This window comes from Manis javanica, chromosome X (assembly GCF_040802235.1).
Source record: "Manis javanica isolate MJ-LG chromosome X, MJ_LKY, whole genome shotgun sequence".
In the NCBI taxonomy this organism is placed as follows: Eukaryota; Metazoa; Chordata; class Mammalia; order Pholidota; family Manidae; genus Manis; species Manis javanica.
The window spans coordinates 13,413,476-13,441,028 of NC_133174.1; the positions used below are offsets into that span (position 1 = coordinate 13,413,476).

Genomic DNA, 27,553 nt, shown 5'->3' on the forward strand with positions numbered 1-27,553 from the left:
AAACTGGGTAAAGGGTACATGGACCTCTCTGCGTGATTTTTTACAACTGCATGTGAATCTAGAATTATTTCAAAATAAAAAATTTAGTCTAAAAAAGATGAATTCCAAAATGTAACCCTCTCTACCATGTAGAATATGAGACAGTGCTAACTTACAAACATGATAGGTACAACTAAAAGATGTAAAGCCAGAAAAAATGTAGTTCCTGATTCGGGACTTCATAAAAGGGCTGTCACCAAGTCAGACCAATGGTGGCCTCAGCGAGCACACACGTGACTTCCCATGACCCACACACACCCTCCAAAGGCCCTCCAACTTGTTTACCCAGAGACTTTAGCTGCCTTTCCATTTATCATATGGTGGTCTCTTGACCTTCGGGAAACTCCCTCATGTTATGAACTAAGTGGCCATCATCACACCAAAGCTTTTACTACATTCAAAGTCCAACACCTCATGCTGTGTCTCCAGTGAACTCTGCCACTCTGCATTTTCACCCATTTGCCTTTTTATTACTAAATACACAAATTACTGGAGAATGTGAATGTAAGTGCTAATGCCGATTTTTACAAAAAGGTTTCTCTGTCATTTCTTTTCACTAGACTTTGCAAGGATTTTCTCCTGAGGCCAGGCACAGTACAAATCCCAGGGCACTCTGTTTCAACGTGGAAACCACCATCGCTGCCCTCTGATACAAAACTGCAACATCTAAACCCCACCCAGGGCTGTTAGTCTTGCATCTAAATGGCTGTGTTAGTTCTCGTCAGGCTGCCTGAAGCGGCAGGACAAGTTCCGCGGTTCTTTTAAAATGTTGCAAAGAGAAGCAAGAATGTCCTTCTTACTCACCGATGTCATTGCTGCGGTCCGAGAGATCCTTGTCCAGGATGCTGGATACCGAACTGCCCACCAAGTCAATCTTTGGGCCGTCAACCCTATATTAAAAACACAAGTCCAGGCATTTAATAGTTGGTGTGTGACCTTGTCATTTTGTCAGCTCTCTTGCTGCACACATGATAAGGAGTGTGCTGTGGTGGGGGGCAGGTGGCACTGTCGCCTGCAAGGAAGCGAGTGGGAACCAATGAGCTAGCCAACCACACAGGCCGTGGTGCAAACTGGCACCCAGACTGGATGGCCACTTCCCCAGCACACATTCTCAAAGACGGCTATTGTAATAACAACTGTTCAGCAAGGCACCTTCAGTCACAAACCCTCCTGCTGGTACATAGGGTACAACATAGGGCTTGCTCCCGCCCCATGGCCAAATAAACACCAGCAAACGATAACCAGGAGCTTCCCTTTTAAGGAGCAAAGAATTTAGCCAGCGCTGCTTGTCAAAGGTCAGCTACTTTTAACCTTGAGAAAAAGGTTTTCTGGCTTGGGGCTGAGGCATCATCCAGGCTGTTGACAGGCACAAGGTGTTAAATTTAAGGTCTGGCAGTTGAATTAAGCTGGCGCCGGGGCCTAGGCCTGTAAAATTAGACAGCTCTTGGGTGGGTGCCGCCATGCCTATCAGGACACGAATGACTTCCCTCTGCATCTGAGCTAGTAGCAGGCCTTGGGGATGGGAACAGGCCTCCAAAACAATGGAATAGCCCATTCATGCACAAGCAGATGTTTCTTCCAAAGTCTTCCAAAATGACAGTTCTTTGTACCCTTTCATGAAGATGAGCCTCAAATGAGATTACCCAAGGTCTGTGACGGCAGTAAAATAGGACAAGATCCTTGCCCACCAAATGAGAGGGAGAAGCCAAGCAGTCATTCCTGAGAAAGAAACAGAAATAATCCAGCTCCTGGCTCCTGGCAGTCACAATGGCCTGAAGCCAAACTACACGGTGAGTGACAGATTTACTCAAGGAGTGCTTGCCACATACCTATCATGCTAGAGGTATGGAGAGGGCTAAGCTAGGTGGTACCTACTCTGGAGAGGCTCATGGTCTAAATGGGAGAAAGAGACAGAGAGTCACAGGCCCACATGGCACAGGCTGTGTAATATACAGGTACATCAAACTCCCCTGGGAAGAAAGGACTGGGTCAGTGCAGGGGATCTGCATGGCAGGGCCAGGGGCACACAGAGGAGGTGGCGTTACAGTTGGATCCTGGGGGAAAAGGAGAGAGGAGATATCAGGAAAGGACATGACTAAGCAAGGATCTAAGGGTAGGTGGGAGTGCCCAGTGTGGCCAGGAGTCCCTGGGCTAAAGCCTGAGGTCTCCCCACAGTAGCTACAGCAGACAGGTTGGCAAGTCAGACTGTGCTGGGCTGAGTACTACACAGTCCAGTCTGACCTGGAGGTAATGGGAGATGGAAGGGAAGCTGAGGCAGGAGACCTGTAAACCTGGAGGAAAGGGATGGAGTCGACAAGTGTGGCTCCTGGGTTTCTCACTGAAGAAGGGGAGGTGGTGATAGCAGTCAGCATGACGGGCACATTGCTGTGATAGTGGAGAAGGCCCGCTGGAAAGAAGGAAGTCCCCGGCTCCCAAACAATATAAGACCGACTCTTACTCCCAAGTGTAATCCCAGTGCCCTCAACCAAGGACGAGCAGAGGGGAGAGCTCCGGGGAACCAGGGCTGGACCGGATGGCCTGGCCTCCACCGAGAGAAAATGCAGCTCCAAAACTGTGGTGTGTGTGTGTGTGTGCATTTTGAGATTTGCTGGGCTTTTCAGAGCTTGGTTGAAAAAAAAGTTCAAGGAAAGCATGGACTACTGTCCTTGGGAGGGGAAGCAGCTTGTACTTCACAGCAGAGCCTCTTATCTCCTGCTTCACCCCAATCTCTGAAGGCTATGGGACCCCAGTCCTGGTCTCCAGAGCAGATCTCTCTCCAGCCCTTGGCTACCAAAGCTCAGGCCCCACAGGACACACTCCCTCCCTCAGACAGACCTGGACCAACAGGCGTGGTGGAACCGAAGACATTTATTTCATAACATATTATTGGCAAGGCCCCTGCATCCAGTAATTTGAATGTAACCTTCTGAATGAAATGTTTTGGAAATGTGCTATTATCAGCAGGAAAGCATTTTCATTTTTTAAAGTTCTCGAGGGCTATCAATCTTATTATTTGGCATCTACAAGGCCGGAATGACTCAGTGCCTTCATCCCAGGCGGAACTCAAGTCGTGCTCACAGCCAGACAGCTCTGGCCTTTTGGGAACACACCAAGGACCAAAACTCATGAGAACACATGCTCTGTCTGGGGAGAGACAGAGCATTCCCAGTTAATTCCACTGGGATTTTTTTTTTCTTGCCAAAGGAGAAGATGGTTTGAGGTGCCTCCCTGGTGGGCAGCTGGGGAGATCAGAAGGGGTGGTTGTGCGGAGAAGGAGCTTTGCACACCACTTAATCATCTGTATCTCAGAATAACTCTGCTGCCTCTGAACATGTGGTTTATTCATGCATTTTGGTAACTGTGAATCTTGGAGCTGCCATTTCTCTCGGATGTGACAGCTGGAAGCATCCAAGTCAAATGTGAGCCTGTCTCGAGAGACTGTAGGGAACCCTGCTGCTCAGTACTGTGTTCATCCTATCTTGGGCTATATAACTTTGTACCTTGATTTCCCCTTTATGGTCACTCTCAACTGTTCTTTTATATGCATTTTTGAAAGTTACCACAAAGGCTTTGGGGAATGGTGTAGGGTAAAAAGAAGTAATTTTTAAGAATAAGGTGTCTATCAATAGCATTTAAAATGTCCATCTGCTTTGGACCGGTTCTGAGAGTCTGAAACATGCAAATGGATTTTGCCAATCAATATGTTTGTCACAGTGCTTATTTGTAATAAAGAAAAACTGAGAAGAACTGGAATATTTCATAAATAGCAGAATAACGGGATAACCTAGACATTTGACAAGCTTTTATAGAGCCATTAAAATGATATTTATAAACAGTTTAGGACAAGGACAAATGCTTATATTACAGTATCAAGGGACAAAAGCAAGTGAAAAGTGACACATACCTCACTACACATACACCCATATGACTTTGTGATCTATTAGGAAGAAGGAATTTTTAGGACTGGAAGATAGTTTACAGTGGTTACCCCTGGGTGGCCTGGTGGCTGATTCCTAGCATCCAGCTTAGCACCCGGACATGGCAGGGGTTCAAAAACACTCATGGAATAAACAGACATTAGCCTTTCCTTCTGAAATGGGAATGTGTTGTGTATGTGTACGATAAGTGCAGTTCTCCCCCACCAAAGACATAAAGTTGTAAGACATTCAGTATGATCACATCTATACAGAACCAATGAAAAACAAACCAAACCATACACAGGAAAAAGATGCAGAAGAAACAGTCCAAAATGTTAACACTAGTTGTCTCTAGGATAAGACTACAGGGAAATTTCCCCCTCCCTTTAAAGTTCACCTTCTTTAAAAGTTCCCTTGTACTAATAGAGGCCCATACAATTCCAGTAGCTTATGTTCTCCTCTTTTCTCTGCAAGAATATCATGGTAAAAGGTGAGCTTGCCTGGCCCCTGCCTACAAACTCTCCTCTAAGACTCTTCCCAACCACAGGTGCTCCTGTGATCACCTGTGACTGCACCTGGAACTCACCTGGGGGACTGGCTGGGGGTGCGGGTGGAGTTACCATTCTAGTCTGAGAGGTTCAGGTCACCAGGGACCACCCTAAAGAAATAGGACGTGCCATCCCTGAGCGACCCCTCCCAGATCCTCAAGTGCTTCTGACAGGAAGGAGATTGGGATCCCCATCTCTCTAACTGAGCACTGGTCCCTCATACCAAGAGCCAGACACAGGGTATCAGCTGAAATGATCTTCTATACAGGGCCAGAGGCAAGCCTATTTTGAAAACACAGTAGGTGTAGTTTAAAAAAGGTTCTGATCCTCCAAGTAGGGAAGCTGCAGCTGGTGTTTTGACAGTGTTCAGACTGTGGGTGTGGAAGCATTTTACAATGTCTATTTGTAAATGCCTTTCACTGTATTTATAGACTCTTACAACAATGCTAATGAATTTCAGTTCTGAGAAATACCAAAATTTCTGAAATTCCCCAAAGCACACATTTGGAGCCACGGACACCCAATGAAGTACAGCCCTCGAAAGTCCCTCCTGTTCTCCAGTCTGCCCGACACACAGGTACCATCTTGGCAGAAAGGATGTTACTAAATTCAACAAATGAGGAAAAAAGGCTATCTTTTAGTGGTATAGCAGCTCCTATGAGGGTTTTTCTATGGTGAGTTTCTATGCCCACAGTTGTTAAATAAAAGGAGGGGAAAAAAAGCAGGCATATGACCATATATCACCAAAAGGGACAGGTTGCCCCTACTCATTTCTGATTTTTAAATCAAAATATTATTTTCTTGTATTTTTCTCAGCAGTGTTGGTTACAGATACTTAAAACAGATGACTTGGATAGGTAACTAGCAGCTAAGAGTGTCCCTGCTTTATTGGACAGGGAACCAAATTGTAGAGAATGGGGTGACTAGTCCAAGGATGCCCAGCAGGAGCAAGTGGAACCTATAATCCCAGCAGTTACTATTTACGATTTACTGATGGCCTACTAGGAGCCAGGCCCTAGGGTGAGGCCCTTTCACACACCGTTCAGTCATCACAACCACTTCTCAAAGTGTCACCTCTGCCTGATGGATGTGGAGCTGCACCGCCCAGAGCCCTCTTGGTGGAGGGCTGCTGTCCCAGCTGCTGGGAGGCTGGTGGCCCCTCCAGGGACCACCCAGCTGCAGAGAGCGTCCCCAGCTGCAGGACAGCCGTTCCAGCGCGGCCCACACTCCCTAGTATAAAAATTTTGGCAATTTCAGCTCAACACAGGACAACATGGAGGGGCCATTTCAGCCCCCAAGTTCCCCGTGGAGTTGCCGAGGCTTTGGGAGCCAGTATCACAACTTGACTTCTGCTTCCTTCTTTCCACAGGCACTGAAGCCCAAAACTTACCTTACATACTAAATGCTGCCTCAGAGTCGGCTTCCTGACAAGCCCACGTGGGCTGCCCTTATTTTCATTATATGGGTCAGGAAACTGAGGCTCTGTAAGATCGTCACTTGCTGACACAAGGTCCTGAAAGTAGTAGAGTAGCAGGGTCTGGTGTGTCACTGAGGATGCCAGACAGCCTGTGTCACCACAGCTCACTGCCAGCTGGGTAAATCACCTTTGTTCCCTGAGTTAAAAAGTGCTGCTACTAAACAACAACCACACACCCAACCTGCCCAGAGGGGCCTGCTCTTCCCACTCAGACCCGAGACATGAGACGGGGCACATGCCCAGTCAGAAATGCAGAAGATGTGCCATGTGTATCTCTTGAGAACATGAGCTCAGCCAGTGGCATGGCCCAATTTAGCCCAAGTTGGAACAGTTAAGCTAAGACATGTGGCCTGGAAAAGGTGTTGAAGTGCACAGGAAGCCGAGGCAAGCAAACAAGTAAATAAACAAATGAACAGCAGCACTAACAGTAGCAACAAACATTCACCAAAGACCCCACAACCCTTCTGGAGGTGAGTGGGATGAAGGAGAAGGAGTGAATCCACCGATTCCTGCCAAACAAAAGGTCCCAAGTCCAGATGATGACTCTTCTTGGCAGTCAGTGCCTCCTCCCTGCCCTCAGAAGGATCTATTACGATAATGTAAATGTTTGGGCCTTTTAACTGCCCAAAAATGGTTACGGAGGGTGGAGAGGGGGTGAAGCTGGGAAGAAAAGGAAAGGAAAAGAAATGGTGAAACGCCCCATCCCCACACTCAGGAAACCACTGAGGCACACACAGCAAGTCCTCTATTTTTCTCCAGCTTTCCTCCCACTTGGGAGTTGTCAACTCATATGGACAACGGCAGATGTCAAATGTGAAGATCCTAGAGAAACAACTTGAGTTACCCTGTCTTCTTTATTCTCCAGCTCTGCAACTTCATTCTGTCCCTCTTTCAAATGTGAATCCACTCCTCCCTTGTCCCGGGCCAGTTTCACACTGAGGATGCAAGTGCTCCCTTTCTGCTTTCCTGGCTGCCCGCTCATAACATCTCATACTTCGGCTCTGACTATGAAAAACTGAGTGCAACTGACCAGCTCAAGCTGCATTTTATCACAGACAAGGATCCTGTGCTCCAAGGGTCTTGTGCCCAAGACTATGCAGCTAACTGACGGCAGAGCTGAAGCCCAGTGGAAGCTTCCTGAAGCCCAGTCCTATCTTTGACCCCATACTTGGGGTGATGATAATCAAAATGAGCATCCACATGCACACACTTTAGGCTTTTAAGGATTTTTTTCTGTCTCCAATAAATAACTATGAGAGCTCCACCCATCTATGAAGGTAGCTTCTGGATGTGAAGCCCGTCTAGAAGAGCTCTGCCAGGGAACATTACTGCCCAGGGAGGTGGGATCCTTCTATCTGGACAGGACAAAATTGTAGCAGCAGTAAACCCAGTCCCCTTCCCTCGTCAGCAGGAGCCTCCCTCACCTTTCCCGGAAATGCAGAGCCAAAGGCCTTGTGGAGAAGTATGAAATCCCTACATACCAACCCAGTGGCTAAACATGTCCCAGGAATCACAGGCAGTTTTTGACTGCGAACTTCCCATTTAAATGTGGGACTGCCCGAGCCAGGCCAGGGGCATGGGAAGCTGGAACCAGAGTGGCTTCCCTGGCAGCTCCCCGCTTGTACTGCGTCCTTGTTTGGATGAGCACAAACAAGCTTGGCTATTTATAGCTGGTGAAGACACAGTGGAAGGTGATGAGACATTGCCCACTCAATTCCCCTCCAAATCTCTGCTCCGTCTGCAGACTCTGCAAGTGTGTGTAGGAAGAGGCCTCCCTCCAGAGCCCACCCCGGGCATGACAAGCCCACAATCCCCTAAGGCAAAATGACGATGACACCTGCACTTCTCATTTGCGAGCCCACAGCTGGGCCTCTCTGGGGCAGGGGGCTCCCGAGATGTCTTCAGGAGGGGGAATTCATCATCATGCAGCTCAGGAAAGTTTGCACAGTGCCACTTGGAGGAATAGTGTTCAAAGAAACAGACCACTGGAGGAAGCGGTACATGAACCACATCGTACCATGCATGCGTGAAGTGTAGTATGTCCTACCATCTCCCTGCCTATTCTGGCCATCACCATCACTGTTAGCAAAATCAATGTGGCTCAGTCTAGGCTGGGGCTAAACCCTGTCACTACTGGTGGTTCTCTCTGCGGGAAGTCAAATTCATTCTAGGTGGAGGTGGAAAGAAGTAAAGGAAGGTTATACATACAAATGAAATGAGGTCAGCACATAATGCAGACATCCCTACAGTGGGACAAGGCATTTTCCCCTGGGCCCTGGGAATTCCTATGCTCCATAAATCCACCACTGCCCCTCAGTCCCCAGTTTTCCCCAAGGCCCGAGGTCCCCTGTTGCTCTCTTGCTGCTTCGACCCCTAGAGACCTCCGGATAAGTGCCAGAGGCTGCCCGTGTCTCCTCACTCCCTTGGAGCTACAGAGCATGACCTGCTTGCCACCATGTGGGAAGCCCTCTCCTACCCAGGTCACCCGCTGGGGTCTCTCAAGGGAGGAAAGGAAGCATGCATGGATTTGCTGACTGCCCAGCAACTGCCAGCCATGAGTCAGGGGCCCGAGGTGTGGCAGCTTGTTTAAATCCACACACCTGGGCAAGGTAGGCCTCACTGTGCTGTTTTGCCAAGGCAGAAACTGAGACTCAGGAAGGTAGGCACCTTGCCCAAAGTCACAGGGTAAGTAAGGAGAGGGGACAGGTTTCAAGCTTGGTGTGCCTGGCTCCAAAGCAATGGGTGGGCAGGTATCATGTCTGGCCTGGTTATCACAGTTAACTACTACCTAGAAGAGGGCCTGGACAAATGTAGGCACTTGATGAATATCTGAAACAAATGAATGACACCACACTCACACACGTGTGCACACACATACACACACTCCTCTCTCATCATTGAATCCATATCTGAGCACCCACTTTCCATCCTTTTTCTGTAGCCAAGTTCCTCGCAGGTCTATACATGCTTGGCAGCCTGCCCATTCTCTCTTCAATTCACCCCAAATCTGTCTCTTGTCCCCAACCACTGCATAGAAACCCCTCGAATGGGATCCTCAAGGGCCAACTAGTGACCAAAGTCCATGGGTGCCCTTCAGTCTCCCTGGTGCTCGCTAAGGCAGTGGTCTTACAGCACGGCCTGCTAACCAGCAGCAGCAATGAGAGCTTGCTAGAAATGCAAATGCTCAGGCCTTATAACTCAGACCTACTGGATTAGAGACATTGAGGGAGCTATGCTTTCACAAGTCCCCAGGTGATTCCAGTGTACACCCAAGGCTGAGACCTACCAAGCAGCAGTTGGTCCACATTCCCTTCTTGTAGATTCCATGGCATCATGCTCCTCTTACCCTTTTCTTTGGCTCCTAGTCCTTCTTCCACCCTATAAATAATGATTTTCCATACCGTTGTCTTTCCTTTCACCTCTTCTCCATAATCTTCTGGAGTGCTTACAGCTACCCCATGCTTGTAACTACCATCCAAAAGCCAACCACACCCACCTTTGTAACTTCTAGCCAAGATCTCTCCTGAATTCTCCAAAGACATGTCTCAGTCCTGACTTGTAAAAAGAAGGGAAACACTCCGACACCACACAATGTATCCCTGGGACTCTGAAAAGACACTTCAGATGCTTGAGGAATCCAAACTCAAACTGATGCCCTGAACCCCCATGTGCACATTTCACCTGCCTGGTTAGGGGACATTTGCATGCATTCTAGCTATCTTTCTCTTGAACAGTTTTTGGATGAGTTGATTGGTTTATATCTAATAAGAGCAGGGGTCTTCTTTAATGCTTTCTTTTGGTGGGCATGGGGCAGGGGGCGCAGACACCTCACAGAGTCATCAGGTCCTGGAAGCTTGTTTCCTGCTAAATCGTACATAACCCCAGGGGCTGGAGCAGGCACATGCCTGTGTAAATCCAAAGAAAAATTAACATCCGTGTGGGTAAGTTGATCTCAAGGGAGAAATCTGCCCTTCTTCCCTCAGCACTTACTTGATGTTTGGCATATAAATGTTTACTTAATCTTTGCCTCAAGCGAAAATGTCTCAGAGCTCAACAGCCACTCTCTCTCAGTGTTTCTCTGAAATCCAGGGCTCCATCTTCATTATAAGTGAAAACTTGCAACTCCACGGCCCCTCCCCACTGGGTCCGGTACCACCTTTCTACATATAGCCTCCAGGCCCTCACAGGAAAGGTACCTGGTGTGTTTAACATCAAAAACCACAGACCCATCTCCACAGGTCTGGGAAGTCACTAAGACCTCCTGCCCACAGCCTGGTGTCCAAGACCCAACTGGCCATCTTCTCACTGACATTCCTCTGAGATATGCTTCCGTGTCTGAAGTCAAGGGACACTGCCCTCTGGGACGCCTGAGCCACGGTAACCAACTCCTTCTCACTGAAAGGCTGCAACCCCCCAACTCCTGAACCTTTCTTCCCACTTCATCAATTCCCAGAGCGCACCAACACCCACCTGGGGGCACTGACTTCTAGGACTTGCACTTCACCTCGCTTCAGCTCTTGCCATCTTCCTGAGCCTATGACAGCCCTCCCTATCTCCATTCCCTTCAGTCTCTATGACCTTCATTCACCTTCATTCACCCACATCATGGCCCCGCCTGCCACGGATATGCTCACCCGCAGACCCGCCTCTGAAGCTCTGAGCACCAACCTCCCCTTTCTGACCAGCATCTCCTGTCCTCCCAGCCATCAACTTTCCCACTCCTGTTTCCACTCTACCATTGCTCACCTCGCCACCCCCCTGTGCCTTTTAGCTTTCCTTCCTTCCCTCCACCCAGAGCCCTGTCTACCACTTAAGGCCCCGGGACAGTAGCCCCACCCTCCCAGTCATCGACCCCCCCTACTTGTGGAGCACGGGCTGCTCCACGCAGTAGGAGACAACAGGTACAGCTCCCTTGCAACTCAGAACAAAGGTCCTGCTCCAGCTTCCTTGCTCTTTTAGAAAAAAAGAAAAAAAATACTACAACTTGGGGTGTCTGTGTATGGGAGGATTAACAAATCTTCTCTGGTCTAGCCAGCCTGCTTCTGCCTCTGTCCCTATTGGGTTTCTTTTCTTTTGAAGGTACATACCTGCTCTGCCCCTCAGGTTTCTGGCTTGCTGCCTCCCGCTATGTGCAATTACTAGAGCTCAGGGCAACCTGTTTCTCTCCAGCATTTCCTTGAATTTTTCTCTTTTTTCCTTTTGGACCCTTCTCCCAAGTTTCAGGACCTCTTCTCATAAAGGTTTCTGGGCCCATATTTATTAAATCGATAATGTACATGATTAGACATATAACATCACATGTTCATGAGTGTGTACACACACGTACAGAAAGGTTTAGGTATATTCTTCATTTGAAATATATGATCGAATATCAAAACAAGTGAGTAGGCACTATACTTTTGAGCCTCTGTTTTCTCAGCTGTGAAAATCAGGATAGACAGAATGCTCTTTGCACCACAAACACCTACCTTAGTTATGTGGTGGGCTGGACAAGATGGGCAGACCCTGTCTTTGCTCACTATGAAATAACAACAGAGGCATCCCCAAGGCACAGACTTTCAAACAAAGGGGGTACTTATGGCCTAGGGGAATCTCCCATCATCACTCAATTTTTACATCAACTCTGGTATTAATATTTTTTGGAAAAAGTCTTTTTTTCCTGTTAAGATCCTTATCTTGATTTACTTTCTAGAAATTGGAAGAACATTCTTACCAATGGGTAAGTACATTAATGGCATGCTTCTGCTTGCTCAGACTGGACACAAAACCACACACTAGTGTCCTTCTAGTTCCCATAGACGTGACTCCTGAAAACTGATCTGCAACAGCTGAGCCCCACTGTCCGGAAGACCCAGAACAGTGCCCTGCACCCAGGAGTCCCTCAATACACTTTTGTTAAGTGGATATATCTCAAAATGACTCCCTTCTTCCTAGACTTATATATTCCTTTTTCCTACAAGATACTAGTACCTATTTAAATGGAAATAAACTAATCTCTTCTGGAAGCCACATTTGGCAGTGAGCTATCTGGCTGGCGAGAGGAAGCTGCAGCGGCAATGCCTATCTCCCTGTAAGAATGGCAAATAAGGACTGTGTGTCCATGTGTTCAACTGCCCATCCACCCACCCATCCGTCCACCTGTCCATCCACTCAGGGATATCCCAGGGATGATTTGGGTTCACACAGCAGACAATACCATTGCTCTGAAGGACCATGGACACAAAACCAAATGATGTTAACATTCCTACCTCAACTAACTTAACAGAACAAAACAAGTTCATAAGCCAATATATGGGTTCGTTGTCCAGTGTAACTGCTTAGTAAAATATGAAGCGTGTGATGATGTACTAAGAAATAATGGGCCTTTCTTCAATCCTCTTATGACGTTTTTATGTTGAAATCCATGGTACCCTAGATGACTTAGAACCTAAGACACACATGCTGCAGAGCTTGAGCTGGGGCTGGGAAGGATGACAGGAGCGGCACAAGTGAACAAAATGTAAGCACTGGCACCTCCCCCCACCCCCCCACTGCTTTGGGAACCACAGCGTTCAACAAGTGTGTTAAATGAGCCACTACCATATGCTCAGCCCTGTAAAGCATGTGGAGATGACAAAACACACTCTTGATCTGCTTTAAACCTGGTAAAGGAGTCCGGGGGTGTGAGCATCCCAAGAGGCACAGCACAGGGCCCAGCAACAGGCTAAACGTGGGGTGCCAGGCATTCTTGGGAGAGCAAGATCATGAGATAAAGGCAGCCTTCCAGAAGAGGGGCATGGTAACTGGGCTCTGAAGTTGGGGAGCATTCACAGATGCATGAAAGGTAGCCAGGGAAGGAGGGGGACCACTGTCAAAAACAAAGTGATATGCAACCTCGGCTGCTTCATCCTGTTTGCGAAGCTCACATTCCCTCCAGAAGACATAACCTTTGTCTTCTGAAGCGCTAGCTTCGGGACTGACCATGCTACTGAAGTGGTACTTAGTAAGTCATCAGGGCCATGCCGTGGTCCCGTCGTGTGCATGTGTAAATAACCTGCTGCTATCAGTCAGCAGAAGAGGGCAGGACATGTAGAGGCCTGACCAACTCAGCGGTGCCCAGCTCCCATTAGTTTCCCCAGGAGCTGTCGTGTGGGGGCAGTTGTTTGATTGAAAGTGGAGAGACACCTGGTTTGTCACAGGCAGACCAGCTGCCACGGTGACGGGCTCTCGCACAGCTGAGACAACAGCGGCTGTGCGCCCAGCTGGGCAGCCCTCCTCCCACAGACGGGCTTGTGTGCGTCCACCATGGCTGGCTGAGACTCAGACATTTTTCAACCACTCACATAGCTGCCAGCCTCTATATTTGGGCGGGATGTGTTGTAGTAGTTGTTATTAAGAGCAAATGAGTCACACTACAACATGGATGAACCTTGGGGACATCAGGCTAAGTGAAACAAATCAGTCCCAAAAGGACAAATACTGTAAGATTCCTCCTATAAGAGGTGTCTAGAGTAGTCAAATTCATAGAGACAGGAAATACAATGGTGGTTGCCAGGGGCTGGGGAGGGGTGCAGTTATTGCTTAAGGGGAGCAGAGTTTCAGCTTTGCAAGATGGAGAAAGTTCTTCGGATGGATGAGGGAGATGTTGCACAACAAGCTGAATGTACTTCATGTCGCTGAACCACACATTTACAAATGGTTACAATAATACATTTTATGTTATGTGTGTGTTACTACAATTAAAATTTTCTTCTATAAAGTCAATGAGGCCAGCAGGACATCCAGGGGATGAAGGTGGGTTCAGCACCTGCTGTCCAGTCTGAGGGGCCTGTCCTGCCCTCTTCTGCTGACTGATAGCAGCAGGCTATTTACACAGGTGGCTGTACTTGAAGGAAGCACAAGGCAAGTCCCTGTGCATGAGCAGGGCCTAGAGGCTGGTACCCCTTCCATGTCTGCTTATCCCGACACCCGCGCTGGGCCTCCCAGCCCTGCACCCAATCCCGCCCGAGCACAGGAGCAAGAACGGAAGTGGCTGGAGTCTTCAGACAGCTTCATTAGAGGGGAGAAGGGCAGCTTAACTCCCCTCCCTCAGCCAGCCGCACTCAAGGCCCCTCCCGTGTCCCCCAGCCACCTTGCACCCATCCCCACACCTGTCCCCAGTGGCAAGAGCAGAGCAGTACCTGGAGTGGGTCAGGGGACCCACAGGTCGTTCGGGCCTCCTTGGTGGCAGCGCACCCGGTCTGCTGAGAGAATTGGTCTTGGGGGGCCGGGGCTTTTTTGGCGGTATGGCAGGAACGGAAGGCTTCTGTAAATCCAGCTTGGGCTCTCTCTCTGGTCTTTCTTTAAGTCATTGTTTCAAAAGCATAGAGAAGACAGAGCTAGTGTAAGTGACAGTCCTTAGGTACAGATTGCTGGTTTCCTGCTTTAAAAAGACCCCGGATGCCACCTGTGAAAGTGACGATGGAGGATGCAGAGCTTCATTTGTTTTTTGTCAGGTTAGAGAAAGCCCTATGCAGCTGCCAGCCCACTGTCCGCCTTTGCTCATGCTGCTCTTTCTGTCTGGAGGGCCCTTCCAGCCACAGCCCACCCCTGGCAAACCCCGGTCCAGCCTTCATCAGGCCCACTCTCCATACCTGGCTGGGAGGTGAAGTGGCAGACCCACCTAGAAGGCAGACTTCCTTACTTCCTCACTTGAGCAGAGAAAGGCAGCCCTTTATAAACAGGCTCTACTTGGATACCCACTGGGTGTCTGCATGCTTGGCACAGCCTGTAGGCCATCAGCACCCCCCAGGGGCAGGGCCCACAACTGATCATCTCTCTGGAACCCTGCACAGTGCCTGGCACATGGCAGGTACTCAGCAAACAGCTGATGGGGTTGTTAAATGACCCACAGGACCTGCTGGCTGTGGAGAGGAAAGGAGCCTGACACCCCTCAGGTCAGCCTGCATAAAGGTTCACGAGCCAGTGAAAGGGGGAGCATTTCAGGGAACAACAACTGGTGATGGATTCTTTCTGTGCATGGTTTGAATTTGCAAGGTAAACTGGGACTTCATAGGTGTTGCCTGTGGTTCTTGGAGTCAGAACTATTAAAATGAAGTTAAAGCCAGAATGGTGGCCCAACTGGGCAGTGTTCAGTGACAGCTTCATGTTTTCTGCATCCAATTGGCCTTGCCCTGTCCGTGGTATAAAAAGCACGTATCTGCATTCTACGAAGATGGAATTCCAGAGTGGTGCCTGCCGGAGGACAGGCTGGTTCCCTATGCTCCCTTGTAAGCTGGGACTCTAAACACGTTTTACTTGCACACACAAACTCACTGTTTGGGTGCCCAGACCAATTGGCTAAGCTTTAAAAGCCCATCAGGTATTATACAGACATCAGTGCTCATCCCCACAATATTTCAGTGGGGGAATATGTTCCATCCAGGAATGTTGGGAACTCATTTACTGGTCCCTGGCGACCAGAGGAGGAAGGACTGGGCTGGAATGCGAAGGAGGGGAGTTCCAGCAGCCTGCAGAGTGAATGGGGGTGGGGGTTGTGCCCACCTAACAGGGAGGCTAAATTTAGAGTGGGGCTGACTCCCTGGCTTCCATGGTGCTTTTGACCAGGGCTTCTGCCTTCCTGACCCACTGTGGCAAAGAACAGGGAATCATGGGAGGGGAAGGAACCAGCAGCGTGTGGCCATTTGGCCAGCCAACTAGAGCAGCTGTTAAGACATAAGCTGAGTCCACATGTTAGACAGCATGGAACGGAGCAGGAAGTGTCCTCATCACAGAGCCAGGCTATTAGCCAGAAATCAGCCACATGTCCTCCATGAAGATGGGGGTGGGGATGGAGTCTGGTTATGTCGCAACACATACTTTCATCAAAGAGCTATTAGTATGGCACACGTTCAATGGCTATCTTTTCACTGATTTGTGACACAGACCTGGCCTTCACAATGAGGTCCTGCAACTTAAGCATCCACTGTGAAAGAAAGAGGTATAACTTCTTAAGAGCTCACAGTGTTGGCAAAACTTTTGGCAAGCAGATATAAAACACTAGATTTCACAACAGAAGTTCCTGAGGCCACCCAGGAGCACCTCCAAATAATTACATTTATTAATTCAGCATTCCTCTTGTGACTTACAAATAACTGCTTTTTAAAATGGAATTTGCTCTGCCTCCTGTTCAGCATACTCACATAGCACTTTCCCCATAAGACATGTGATCAATCAAATCTTAGACACTTAATAAAATGAATCTTTCCATAGCATGCAGATTTCTTTGGGAGAGATACTCAGAATGGAAGGAGTCCAACCCACTGGTGAAACTGTGAGATGGGTTAGGCTACCTCCCTGCAAATGAGCCTTCTGACCACCTTGAGGGGACTGCAGGCACCGAGGCTGGCCCAGCACTGACTGAGGTCAGGCTTTCATTTCTGTGTATGAATTTTTCTATGCCACATCCACCCCTGGAGAGTTAATGAGCACCCCAGGGCCTCAGGCATGGGAGACAGACAGATGGAAGATGCGGCAGGTATACCCCGGCCCTCAAAAAACCTACAGTTGGCACCTGACTTCAGGAGACTGCTGGTGCCAGGACAGTAGTGGGGGCAGGAAGATTAGTATTGAAGAGTCCTCATGGGTTAAGTGACTAGGGCTGATTATTTTCCATTTGATGAGAAATTCTGGCCCAAAGAAGTGCCACATATCCCTCTCTCCTATTTCCTTAGACACATAATACTTAAAAAAGCAATCAAAACAAAACCATAGTCACCAGAATTAAAAAAAAAAAGCAAGTTTTGTGGGTAATCCGTAATCTGGACTAGCCAGGGACAGACAGCTCTCTCTTGTTGTTCTGTAAATGCCAATGAAGACTTGATTTCATACCTTTTTCTTCTGTTCTGTTTGGAAGCGTTTCTGGTCTTTCAGGAGGTATCTTTTTCATTTCATGTTTTCTCTCTGTGGTACCTTGGGGAGAAAGGATAACAATGATGAGTAAATCTTTTCTGATTTATTAGATACCCCAGCATTTTAAATATATGTCAGGTACAGCAAAGTCAAAGATTTTTTTTTCCCCCTGAGCTGAGCTGAGCTGGGGTTACCTGGCAAGTCCAAGCTACTTAGAAACAGCAGAGGCCATTTCTGGCTTAAGTCATTAAATCTCCTGCCTATACATCCTTAATTTACAAGAACACCACTAATGTTTTCTGATATTTAAGTCTGGCTTCCTTAGACATCAAAACAGTCCCAGGAAATAACTGGGTATGAGTGGGGAATGTGCATAAATAATAAACAAGTCAACCATCAGAATATACAAATAAGGAGTCACTAGATACTCTGCTCTACATATAAAAAGGAATTTCATAGGGGCCTGGATTCCATTTTGTGGTAGTTTTAAAATATGGCCTCAAATGGTTTGCTCCCCCTCCCATCAAGAGGTGAGGTCCATGTCCTCTGTCTGGAATGTGGGTGGGCTTTTATATACTTCAACTAGTGGCCCATGTGATACCATATAATTTCCAAGATTATGTCATAAAAGGCCATTTGTTGGAATACTGAACCTTCATGCAAGAAGTCAACTACCTGAGGCCACCATGCTGGAGAGGTCACGTGTAGACACTCTGACCTACAACCCCAGCTGAGCCCAGCCTTCCAACTGTCCCTGCCAAGGGGAGTCAGACATAAAGCAGTCATCTTCTAAGTGGACCCTCCAGCCTCAGCTGGTCCAGTGCACCCAGCTGAGGTCCCAGCATCATGGAGCAGAGAGACAAGACATCCTGGCCATGCTCTGTTCAAATTCCTGACCCCAGAATCCATGGCATGAGAAGACCATTGTTTTATGCCACCTAATTTGGGGTGGTTTGTTATGCAGCAATAGCAATAAAAACATTTTTTTAAGTGGAGGATGTGCACAGAAGACACAGTGGTTTTCCTTAAGTTCTTCAATTTGCATTGGAATCCCTCAGGCATCACATTTTCCCAAATGCACCTATTTGCATTTCCTCTTTACCCATGCATGTGGACTGCAGCGGTTCCCTCACCTGTGGGTCTTCATTGTGTCAGCAGCCTTGTGCATGTAAGGATGCTTGGAAAATAGCTAAAGCATGAAACTAATCACAAGTACTCCTTTGATGTACGGGCTTGGTTAAGTGCTTGACAAACGATATGACCAGCCCTATGGATGGGTGCTTGGAACTAAAATCTCTGTTACACAGCATCAGAAGCCAAAAGAACTTAAAAAAAAATCCACTGAACATACACTTTACCTAAACCTCCTTAATGACCCATTATGAATTAAACACTGTATCTGATTTCTGGTCAATCCCATACCTGATTCTTTTTTGGTCAAATAGTCAAACATAAGGAAAGTTGATGATGGGGAAAATAGGAGGGTCTACCTCATGCAGTGACAAAGCAGTTCCCAAGATCACCCAGCAGGATAAAGGAGCAGTAATAGTAATTGAGGAAGATTAAATGCCATCTTGCTTTACCCCACAGGGACCCAGCGTAACCTATGGCAAAATCGTTTTAAAAAGGCTAAGAATCGAGTCTCCTAATGACAGTGATGAAGTTCAGTATCATTCCTAGGCACAGAGGAGGAACTGCCAATCCTACTACCATGAAGGTTCTGATCCTAGTTACAGTCAAGACTCTCTTGAGCCTTGGACCACTCAAACTCATCTCCTTGGTCTCTAATCTGCCACCAAGGTCTCTAGGGAAAAGGGTCTTCAGAGAAAAGCAAATCAGCAGCCTGCTTTAATTTCAGCACAAATATTTATCTGGCCAAGACCACTAGGTGGCAAAATTAAACTGCTCCATGCAAACGAGGGCGGGGGTGGAGCAGGAGATGTAATTAACTTCCCGTTCCAGGGCTTCGTGTCTAAGTCTCAACCATGCTGAAGGGAACAGGGAGAGAATTCAGGGTCAGGTTGTTTTTCCCCCCACTTGGTGGGCCAAAAGAACTCAAAAACATCACTCTTTAATAAATCTGTGAATAAACCAATCTGGAAGTTTATTCACACTTCAAATGCTATAGAAATATAATTATGAGTGTGTGAAATGAAAATTACCTCTACTCTTCTTCTGTTTTAGTTGTTATTTTTTTAAATGCCGCTTAACTAGTTATTCATCAAGGAATTTCACCGAAAATGAGTTTTTAGCAATTATAATGAGGCGATCAATTGGGAAATATGAATCATCACCCCTCTGTATGAGAATCTCATATACAATGATTTACCAAATGTCCAGCAGCAAGACCTCCTATAGTATTCAACCTTAATATCTGAACTACACAGAAAAAGTGAGTTGGATTCTTTTTAAGATTAAAAAAGGATCATGAGAAAAAGTATTTACTAGAAAAACACTGCGTTTGTTGCGGGGTAAATGAAGAAAGTACAAATTGTGGTTAACCACACAGGAAAGACATTGAAAACTCAGCCCCTTGGTACTTGCACAGTGACCTGTGGGAAGCAGTCTCCTCAAGTTGACCCTCAGTCGGGCAGGCATGGGACACGCAGGACAATTAGGTTCTTCTCTCCTCAAAAGCAGTTTATTAAAAAAAAAAAAAAACAGAACAAAACTGGCTTATTCCAAAGTGTAATCTTTCCGGCCATTCCCTTCAGGAGGCTAGATTTTTCTCACTGTGTCAGGGATACATTTTAATGATATGTTTGTTTATTTATTTAGTTTAGGAAAAACAGCCTGTTGAGACCAAATGGTCATGTCCGAACTTGGCTATCTGTGGCAATATGAACCTAAGGATCTTGAGCTCTACTAAGGATGCTGTAAATATGTGCAAGGAGAAAGACGCAAGGTGTTACGGATAACTTAAAGGCACTTTACCTGCCCCTTGCTTGATGACAGGAGCAGATGGAGGAGGTGGCTTCTTGGGTCTCTGAAAAATTAATCAAAATGATACCACATGAGATTGTTGGCCCACTTGGCCTCTCACATAAAGACCACAGACATTGTTTTCTAGATGTAGCTTGGAAAGTCCAGAGAAGCTCTCCAAAAAATTGAGCAATTCTCTCAAGGGATGTCAGGTTTTGGCACCTTTAAACAAACACTTAAATAAATTCAGGCTGCAAAATAAAACTCCAATGGACAAATGAAATACCATTTCCCCCTTTCTAAATTTGTAACAGGCTTCTGAAAAGGAAGGGCTCAGCAAAAATGGCCTGAAACCAGCAAGCACAATGGTACTCCTACACTGAGACCACATTTGCAATTAAGATTTAATCTGCTGAATAACCAAGCAATTCAGAAAGAGTTAGGGTGACAGCTCTACATCAGATCTGCTCTGGATATGGGACCTTCAACACAATGCAGGCTGAGGGGCCACGGTGGCTGGGTGGGGTTTAAGCCTTCTGCCCCTTTTCATACCAAGGCTGGCAGGCCATTTCCGAGGCCCCCCTCAGACCAGCTGTACTCTGGAAACTGGAATGGCATTTTTTGCATTATCAGCTGCTACTTGTTTTTTCTCTCACCCTGTCACTCTATAGGTGACGAGGCAGCAATGCAATCAATGGCATATTTCCCTGAACAGGTTCCAGGGCATCTCCTTGCTCACCCAGGACTGCAGGAGGAAGATGGTCAGGCTGGACTTGGCAAGTGATTCAGGAGCCGAGAGTCCAGCCAGAACATGGTTCTTGGATGCCATTCTTGAAGAGGGGAGCCAAAGGTGACAACAGAACCATCTCAACGTCAAAATCATTAAGGCAAGATGGAAACAGGGAGGGTTTGCATATATAACCCATGTCACTGCTGACACTTCTCTTGACCTTCTCTGGGCATCATATACTTGTGACTTTTTAAAATGCTCCACAGACTCTCTGCTGCACTCTGAAAATGTACCACTGACATTACCGCAGGATTCAGCAGAAGCACCCACCTATGCCCGGTCCTTATCTGCCGGTGTCCACCAGTGCCTGATCAAGTACCAGAGCACAGGAAGAAATGACTTTAAGTAAAACCTAGAGAAAATGAGACCCACAAGGAACCTTCTCAGTGTGTATCACAGCATATAGGCTCTGGATTCAATGACATTTCATCTCTGCTCTTTACTAGCTGGGTGACTTGGCCCAGTTATCCCAAGTAAGTAGTATAGCACGGTAGGCAAGAGGTGGGGCTTCAAAGTCTGTCATTGCAAATCTGGCTCTCCTGATTCTTAGCTGTGGACACTGGGCCAGTGACCTTACCTAGTTCATCCTTCTCCTCTGTAAAACAGTGATCATTGTACCTCCCTCTTAGGAGGCAGCAGTTTCATAAGCAGAGGGAGTCAGTAAGCACTGCCTTATTTAATCCTCGTGACACCACAGTAAGGCATGATATTATTATGCCCATTTTGCAGATGAAATAACGGAGTCTTTGAGAGATGAAGTCATTTCCCAAAGTCACCAGGCTATTGGGGATGGGGGGCAGGCACTGGGGGAGTCCAGCCCAGGACTGTCTGACCCACTGGCATGCTCTTAACCACTGTACAGGGTCCATCCTACCAGAGAGCATCCACAGGAGAAACCATCACATGGCCATAGACCACACGTAGTTTCCAAAAGCACTAGAGTATAGTATAGTAGAGCTATAGTATGTTAAAGTCAAAAACAAAAAAAACAAGTATCAAATTGCAGCTACAGTATGAGCTCAACTCTGTTGTGATATATACAGAATGAGAAAATGACTAGAAAATTTATAGTGGTGATCTCTGACTAGCGGGATTATGGGGGAAAGGGTTCCTTCTTAATATTTTGCTGTACTGTCTATATGAGTACAGACAAACTTTACTATAAAGCAAGGAAGAGCCCCACCTCCCCGTGCAGACAGGCCCTCCACCGGACGGCTTTGTTTCTGGCGTCCAGATCTTCCACTTCTCTTTCCCCTCCTGCCAGCCTCTTCCAGCTCTCCGTCCCGGCTCCTTCCTGTTTCTTCCTCCCTTCTCGGTCTTTGTATAAATTAGACTGTGGACAGATGTGTGTTTACCTCATGAAGTTATTGTTGAAACTCTGCCAATTAACCTCCCTTTACCTCAGGATCAGAGTAATTTCTTATTCATGAAACTGCCAACACCCGGTGGCCTAATTCTTCCCAGTCACGCCTAACAAGGCCTACACGGACATCTTCCTCACCCTGCTGGTTTTGAAAATTTTTATAACCAATTTCACATGCGCTTCCTCTTGCCGAGGCCATTTGCCCAGCGACCTGGCCTCAAACCACAGGGCCCCATACAAAAAAAGATGATTGTAAGTCATCATATTTTCCAAGAATACTGTACAAAAAAACCAAACTCTTAGTGTTGTGTCAGATTTGGCATGTAGCAGACACATGAAATGTGACAGGGCAGAGCAGAGGGACACCGAGAGAGAGGATGAGAAGCAGCGTGCTGACAGACAAGGTGTGAAGAGCATGCTCACGGCACGTTGTGTGCTTGAATGTGGCAGAGGAAGGAGGCTGAGGTGTGAGGTTTTGCTGGGAGCTGTGGCAGTCGTGGAGACAAGTGGGGCAGTTTGGGAAGGAAGGAACAGTTTGTGAGCTGTCTGTCTTGCATCCACCACGCTTGATCAATGCTGGCCAAGTGCCTGCTTTGCTTATTAGCAAAGTAGGTTTACAGGTTGTCCTGGGGTTTTGGGTTTTTTTTGTCTTTGACTGACTGCACTCTGATTCCATCAAACTTAGCCTTCCTGCTTCCTTAGATGAGGAATGATGCCAGGTTTTCAAATAAGATTTCTTTTAAGGTAGTTTTAAAAAAATTAGGGCCAGGGGTCCAGGGAGCTCTAGATTGCCCCCAAATGATTAATAAAATATTGCACATGTGCCTACAATGTTTTTTTTTTCTTTTAATGCAACAGGAAGACTGGGCAGTGAGAACTGAGAAGCAGGCTGGGTAAATGTGATGGTAAAAATTCATCGCCAGAGTTGGTAAATCTTTTTACATCTCAAGTAAAAAGATGTAAGCACACCTTATATGTTCATTGATTTTCCCCAAAATGCCCAGTTGTGACTGGATAAAGGAAACAGGACCGGGGGGCTCTCCGGGTTAGGCGGTAGGTCAGTGTTTCATCTATCACATTTACCAGGATTAACCAGCCCCCGTAGACATGCAGACAGAAACATCCTTTCAACCGAGGAGAGTATTTTAAGTCATGAATTTTTAGAGGCACTTGTTCTATTTATTCTCTTTATCCCTCCCTCCACAGTGAAAATAGAACACTCCAGCTCCCAATGACTGCTCGATTTGCAGGTCAATGCTAAAAACAAAAAACATAAGCGCCTCGAGTAATCATAGGGCTCCCTTTACAGTTGAGGAAACTGTCGACAGCTAGCTTCATTCAGTCCAACTGGTTCCATCCAGCTAGTTCATTCAGGCTAGGGCCAAAGTGGGCCCAGAACCCACATCTCCCAATGTCCAGGCTGTGGCAATTCATTAAAAAAGAACCAACATGGAAATGTTCACAACAAAATCAGTGAGCCACCATTTTCTGATTTCTGGGAGGGCAGAAAGCCTTCCACGGTCTTCACGTATGCAGGGCACACAGCCTGGACATCTGCCTGTGTGGACAGTCACTGGCTGAGACATAGCAGCAAACACCATCCTTCAAAGGATATGTTAACTAGATTTGGTATCTTACCACTATTACCAGGAAGGAAATAGATCTGAATGCTCTGGAGTGAAGACAGCAGGAAGGCAAGCCTTGCTTCCTGCTGAGGGATTTCAGAATAAGCTCTGCCCTTTGTTTGGCAAGTCGGGCCAGTCCCAAGCCAAAGAGCTCGTCAGCTAGCTCAGCTGCCCTCCCTGGCAGGGACTGTGATTTGCCACTTGGCTTCTCGAGCCTGTCTGCCTTCAGAGCTCTGGCCCCAGACATGCGGTTTGTTGGGAACAGCCAGAGGAGCCCAGTCCTGGTGGCTGGGTACCCTTGAGGGGGCTTTGCTAGCGGAATATGGTTCGGTTCCAGAAGGAAATTTTAGCCTGATTTTGAGCCTTGGAAAACCTTCCTCCAGGCATCCGGCTAAGTTCTCTGGAGACGTCTGTGTGTGAAGCTGAACGAATGGATGGTTCCTGACCAGGGTACATCTCGTGGCTCTAGGAACACATGGAGACCCCACTCTGCCCTTTCTCCCCTGTCCCTGGCAGACTGGCGTGTGGCTCTGGAGAGTGTGGCTGGGGCTAGGCTCAGGGTGATTACAGTGTGTGTGAGTGCCCCTCTGCACCCTCCCAGTTCCCAGCATGGGATCCCGGGAGCCCCCACAAAACCTGCTCTTGGCAGGGTCTCTCCAGAGTCTCCTCTCCTCAGCCTCTGGCCTGGACAACTATATTCTCAGTCTCCCTCTGGGCTGGGCCCATCCAGACGCTGGCCTACAGGGCAGGCACCCAGGCTGTGGTGTCAGCTTCTGCCTAAGATGCTCTCCCAGGTCACCCCCGGCTCACACTCCGGCTGCATCAACCCCACTTCTGAAAGTGCTCCTTGACCCCATGCCCAGACTTCACATCCAGGTGAGGGACCTGGGTCCCTCTTTGTCTGGGAGAAGGAATCTGACAAGGGATCCAGCCTCACTGGGCCCCTCCCTGGCCTCTTCCTCCCCTTTCACACCAGGACAGGAGAGAGCAGCAAGTAGGAAGGGAGGGACAGAAGGAAGGGAAGGAATACTTTGTCGCCAAATGACCAAAGGACAAGGGATTCTTGAGGGCATGCCATGCACCAAGCATGCTGCTCCGGACTGAACGTCTTCCAGTGAATGGAGCCAAAATTCATATGTTGAAACCCAATCCCCAATGTGATGGTGTTTGGTGGTGGGGCCTTTGGGGGATGATCAGGTCATGAGGGTAGATTATTGCTTATGAATGGGATTAGTGTCCTTTTGAAAGAGACCCCAGAGAGCTCCCTCACCTCTTCTGCCATGTGAAGACACAGCAAAAAGGCAGCTATCTAGGACCTTTACTCGATGCTAAACCCAGCAGCACCTTGAGCTTGGACCTCCCAGCTTCCAGACGGTGAGGAATACATTTCTGCTGTTTATAAGCCTCCCAGTCTATGGTGTTACATTACAGCAGCCTGAACTAAGACACACGCTGTGGCCCCGTGAAAGAGAAGCTTCCGACACAGACTCTACCTTCAAAGAGATGGAGTGATGAGAGAGAATCACTTTGGGTAACAGTGTATTAAGTGAGGTGCTCAACTGGTTCAGGCTGAAAGTACCAAAGGACAAGGGAGGAGCACTGCCATCCAGGCCACTGCAGGGAAGCTCAGCTGAGGCTCTCTCATGAGGCCACACTTGGGTGACATTAACACTTTGGCGGTCCCCATCTCTGCACATGAAATTACATGGAAAGCTAAATGTACAGACAAATAATGTCATAGGTGAATTTTTTTTTTCATAAAGCACATTTGTTTCTTTTTGGGAGACTAAAACCAGGGAAATAATGCATCGGCAGCTTCAGAAAACAGGAAGAGTGGTTCTCAAGAGGCTATAGGAACAAAAAAAATTTCAGCTAAGGACAGCTTCATAAAGTGGTTGTCAGAAGATGGGGGCTAAGGTAAGGGGCCTCCTAAGAACTTGGTAAAGAGAATGCAGTCAGAGTTAAACCAGCAAAATTCTCCTAAGGTGGGTTAGCCATTATGGGGCTCAAGCAAGAGACTTCCTTTCCTGTAAAAGTTAGGAACCTACAAACTTCTTGCTGAGTGACCTAGAATCGATCTAGATCTTAAGGTTGGCTATAAGGTTGGCACTCAGTTGCAGTTGAGAATTTTGAAAACCTAGTTGAGTGTACCACATCGTGTCTGGAGACTGAATGAACAGGAAGGGTACAGTCAGCCATGGAAATGGAGAAAAATGGAGAGTCACTGAGGCCAAGAGTGCAGCACTTTTACACGCATCATCCAGGCTTAACTGAATTCCACACACAGTTCCCCTGGCACACTTTTCCCTCTGGTACACAGGGGGCCTCAAACTATACCTGGCAAGATGCTTCATGAGAACAACTAGCTCTTGTTTGCATGCCTTGCGCACCCAGAAAGCACCCTATAAATGAAGTTTCCTGTAGAATCTGGCTTCTAAGGAATCAGACCCCCAGGACACAAATGCCCGGGGCCGGCTGACCCATGCATCCAGATAGGCTGCCATTTCCATTCTTGTTGCAATTCGTAAGCTGCAGCCTGCTCCCTGGGTAAGTCTCTCTGAGCTGGCAAAGGTGAGCCTACATCAGAGCCACAGGCACCTTTAGAAATCTTTGAGGGCAGGTTTCTGAGTCTCTGAGGCTGAGAGGCAAACCCTGAACACACTGTAGAGCATTCAGCAGGGAAACACCTGTGGGAACCTTAGCAACACCCCAGTTCTGGCCATGGCACAGCCTCCACAGGCTGCCAAATCACACCATCTTGAGTTACATCCTCTTCTGGGGATATGAACGGTCTCTCTTAAAAGAGCTGGAGCCTGAGACCTTCATAAAATACTGTTATCTCCAAAACATTATTTTTCAGAATACCTCATCTAGTTTTTAATGGCAGTGAGAGGTAGGTTCTGCTCTTCCCAAGAACCCAGGTGCCCCACCCTCCGACAGTAGTGATGACAGCATGTGCACTGCTGCATTTATGCTCTCAGAAGATTTCGTCTTTCCATCCTGATATTCAAATACACTGTCAAGTCTCAGAATAAACAGCCAGCCATTGAATCCAGGTTCTCTCATCAATAGCTTACATAATTGCTCTAAAATATGCACCAAGGCACCAACGGATGCTCTCCCGCCCAAGAGAGTCCTGACGGAAAGTCCCAGAGCGTGTGTCACCTGGTGAGGGAGGATCTGCTGGGCGCTCTCTGAGAGAAAGACCTCCAGGAATCCCAAGAACCACCTGAGCCCATACCCCAGCCTCTTTGGAACGCTTCCGTGAGGCCTACGGATTCAAGAGCTCTGCTGCTGAGTGTGTGCTGTTTGCTGCTGTCTACCCGAATCATCGCAGATCGGCCTCTTTTCTGGGTGAATGGCTGCAACCTCAGCCACTGGCAAGACAAGATGACATCTGCTGAAACCAGTGGCAGAATAATGTTTCCGACTCTGTCATTCACACAGTGCATTTGTGTTAATGATTCTAATCATCTTTACACAGTCAGCTCAGCAAATGACAGCCCCCTCTCCAGTCACATTGTCACCAATTCACCAATACTCTGGATGTAGCAGTAAAAGTTGGTCTGAGCACCAAGGCTCAGACGGTTGGCTGGTTTTATAGGCCGGGGGTGGGGGGTAGGGGGATGAAAAGGATGTCACACCTCGAATTTTCTAAAAGTTAAATGTCACATTATACCATCACTTCTCAGCTGCAGGTGTTACTTTGTCTGACAGGTATGACTACTGTTTCCCTAAAATTGAGTTTTCTGTTTCTTAGAAGCAAGGTTAAAATACCTTTCAAAGAGATGGTGGCTGCTTGTCTGGGGTTGGAGAGGTGCCCACAGGGCCCCAAAGAATGTGCATGCCTGCACGAGCAAACAAATATGTGGCCACTCATCACTGACAACTTCACTGTCTCAGTGGAAGTTTACCCTTAATACCTTATGTAACAGAGCAGAGCTTCTCGAAAAGTATGCCATGGAGTCTCTCTCACTTGAGTGAATTTATTGCTCCACCAAAT

The 27,553-nt window shown here is 47.5% G+C and overlaps 1 protein-coding gene across 7 annotated transcripts in view; it reads right to left on the reverse strand.

The window, feature by feature from the left end:
• Positions 1 to 27,553, reverse strand: part of SH3KBP1 (SH3 domain containing kinase binding protein 1) — a 309,921-nt gene that overhangs the window by 30,347 nt on the left and 252,021 nt on the right. For all 7 annotated transcript variants that reach the window (XM_073227329.1, XM_037020504.2, XM_037020499.2 and 4 more), the window contains 4 exons: positions 19,785 to 19,836; positions 16,830 to 16,910; positions 14,141 to 14,300; positions 844 to 929 (listed from right to left, as the gene is read on the reverse strand). In XM_073227329.1, the coding sequence (XP_073083430.1) occupies positions 844 to 929; positions 14,141 to 14,300; positions 16,830 to 16,910; positions 19,785 to 19,836 (379 nt within the window). The remainder of the gene's footprint in view (positions 1 to 843; positions 930 to 14,140; positions 14,301 to 16,829; positions 16,911 to 19,784; positions 19,837 to 27,553) is intronic.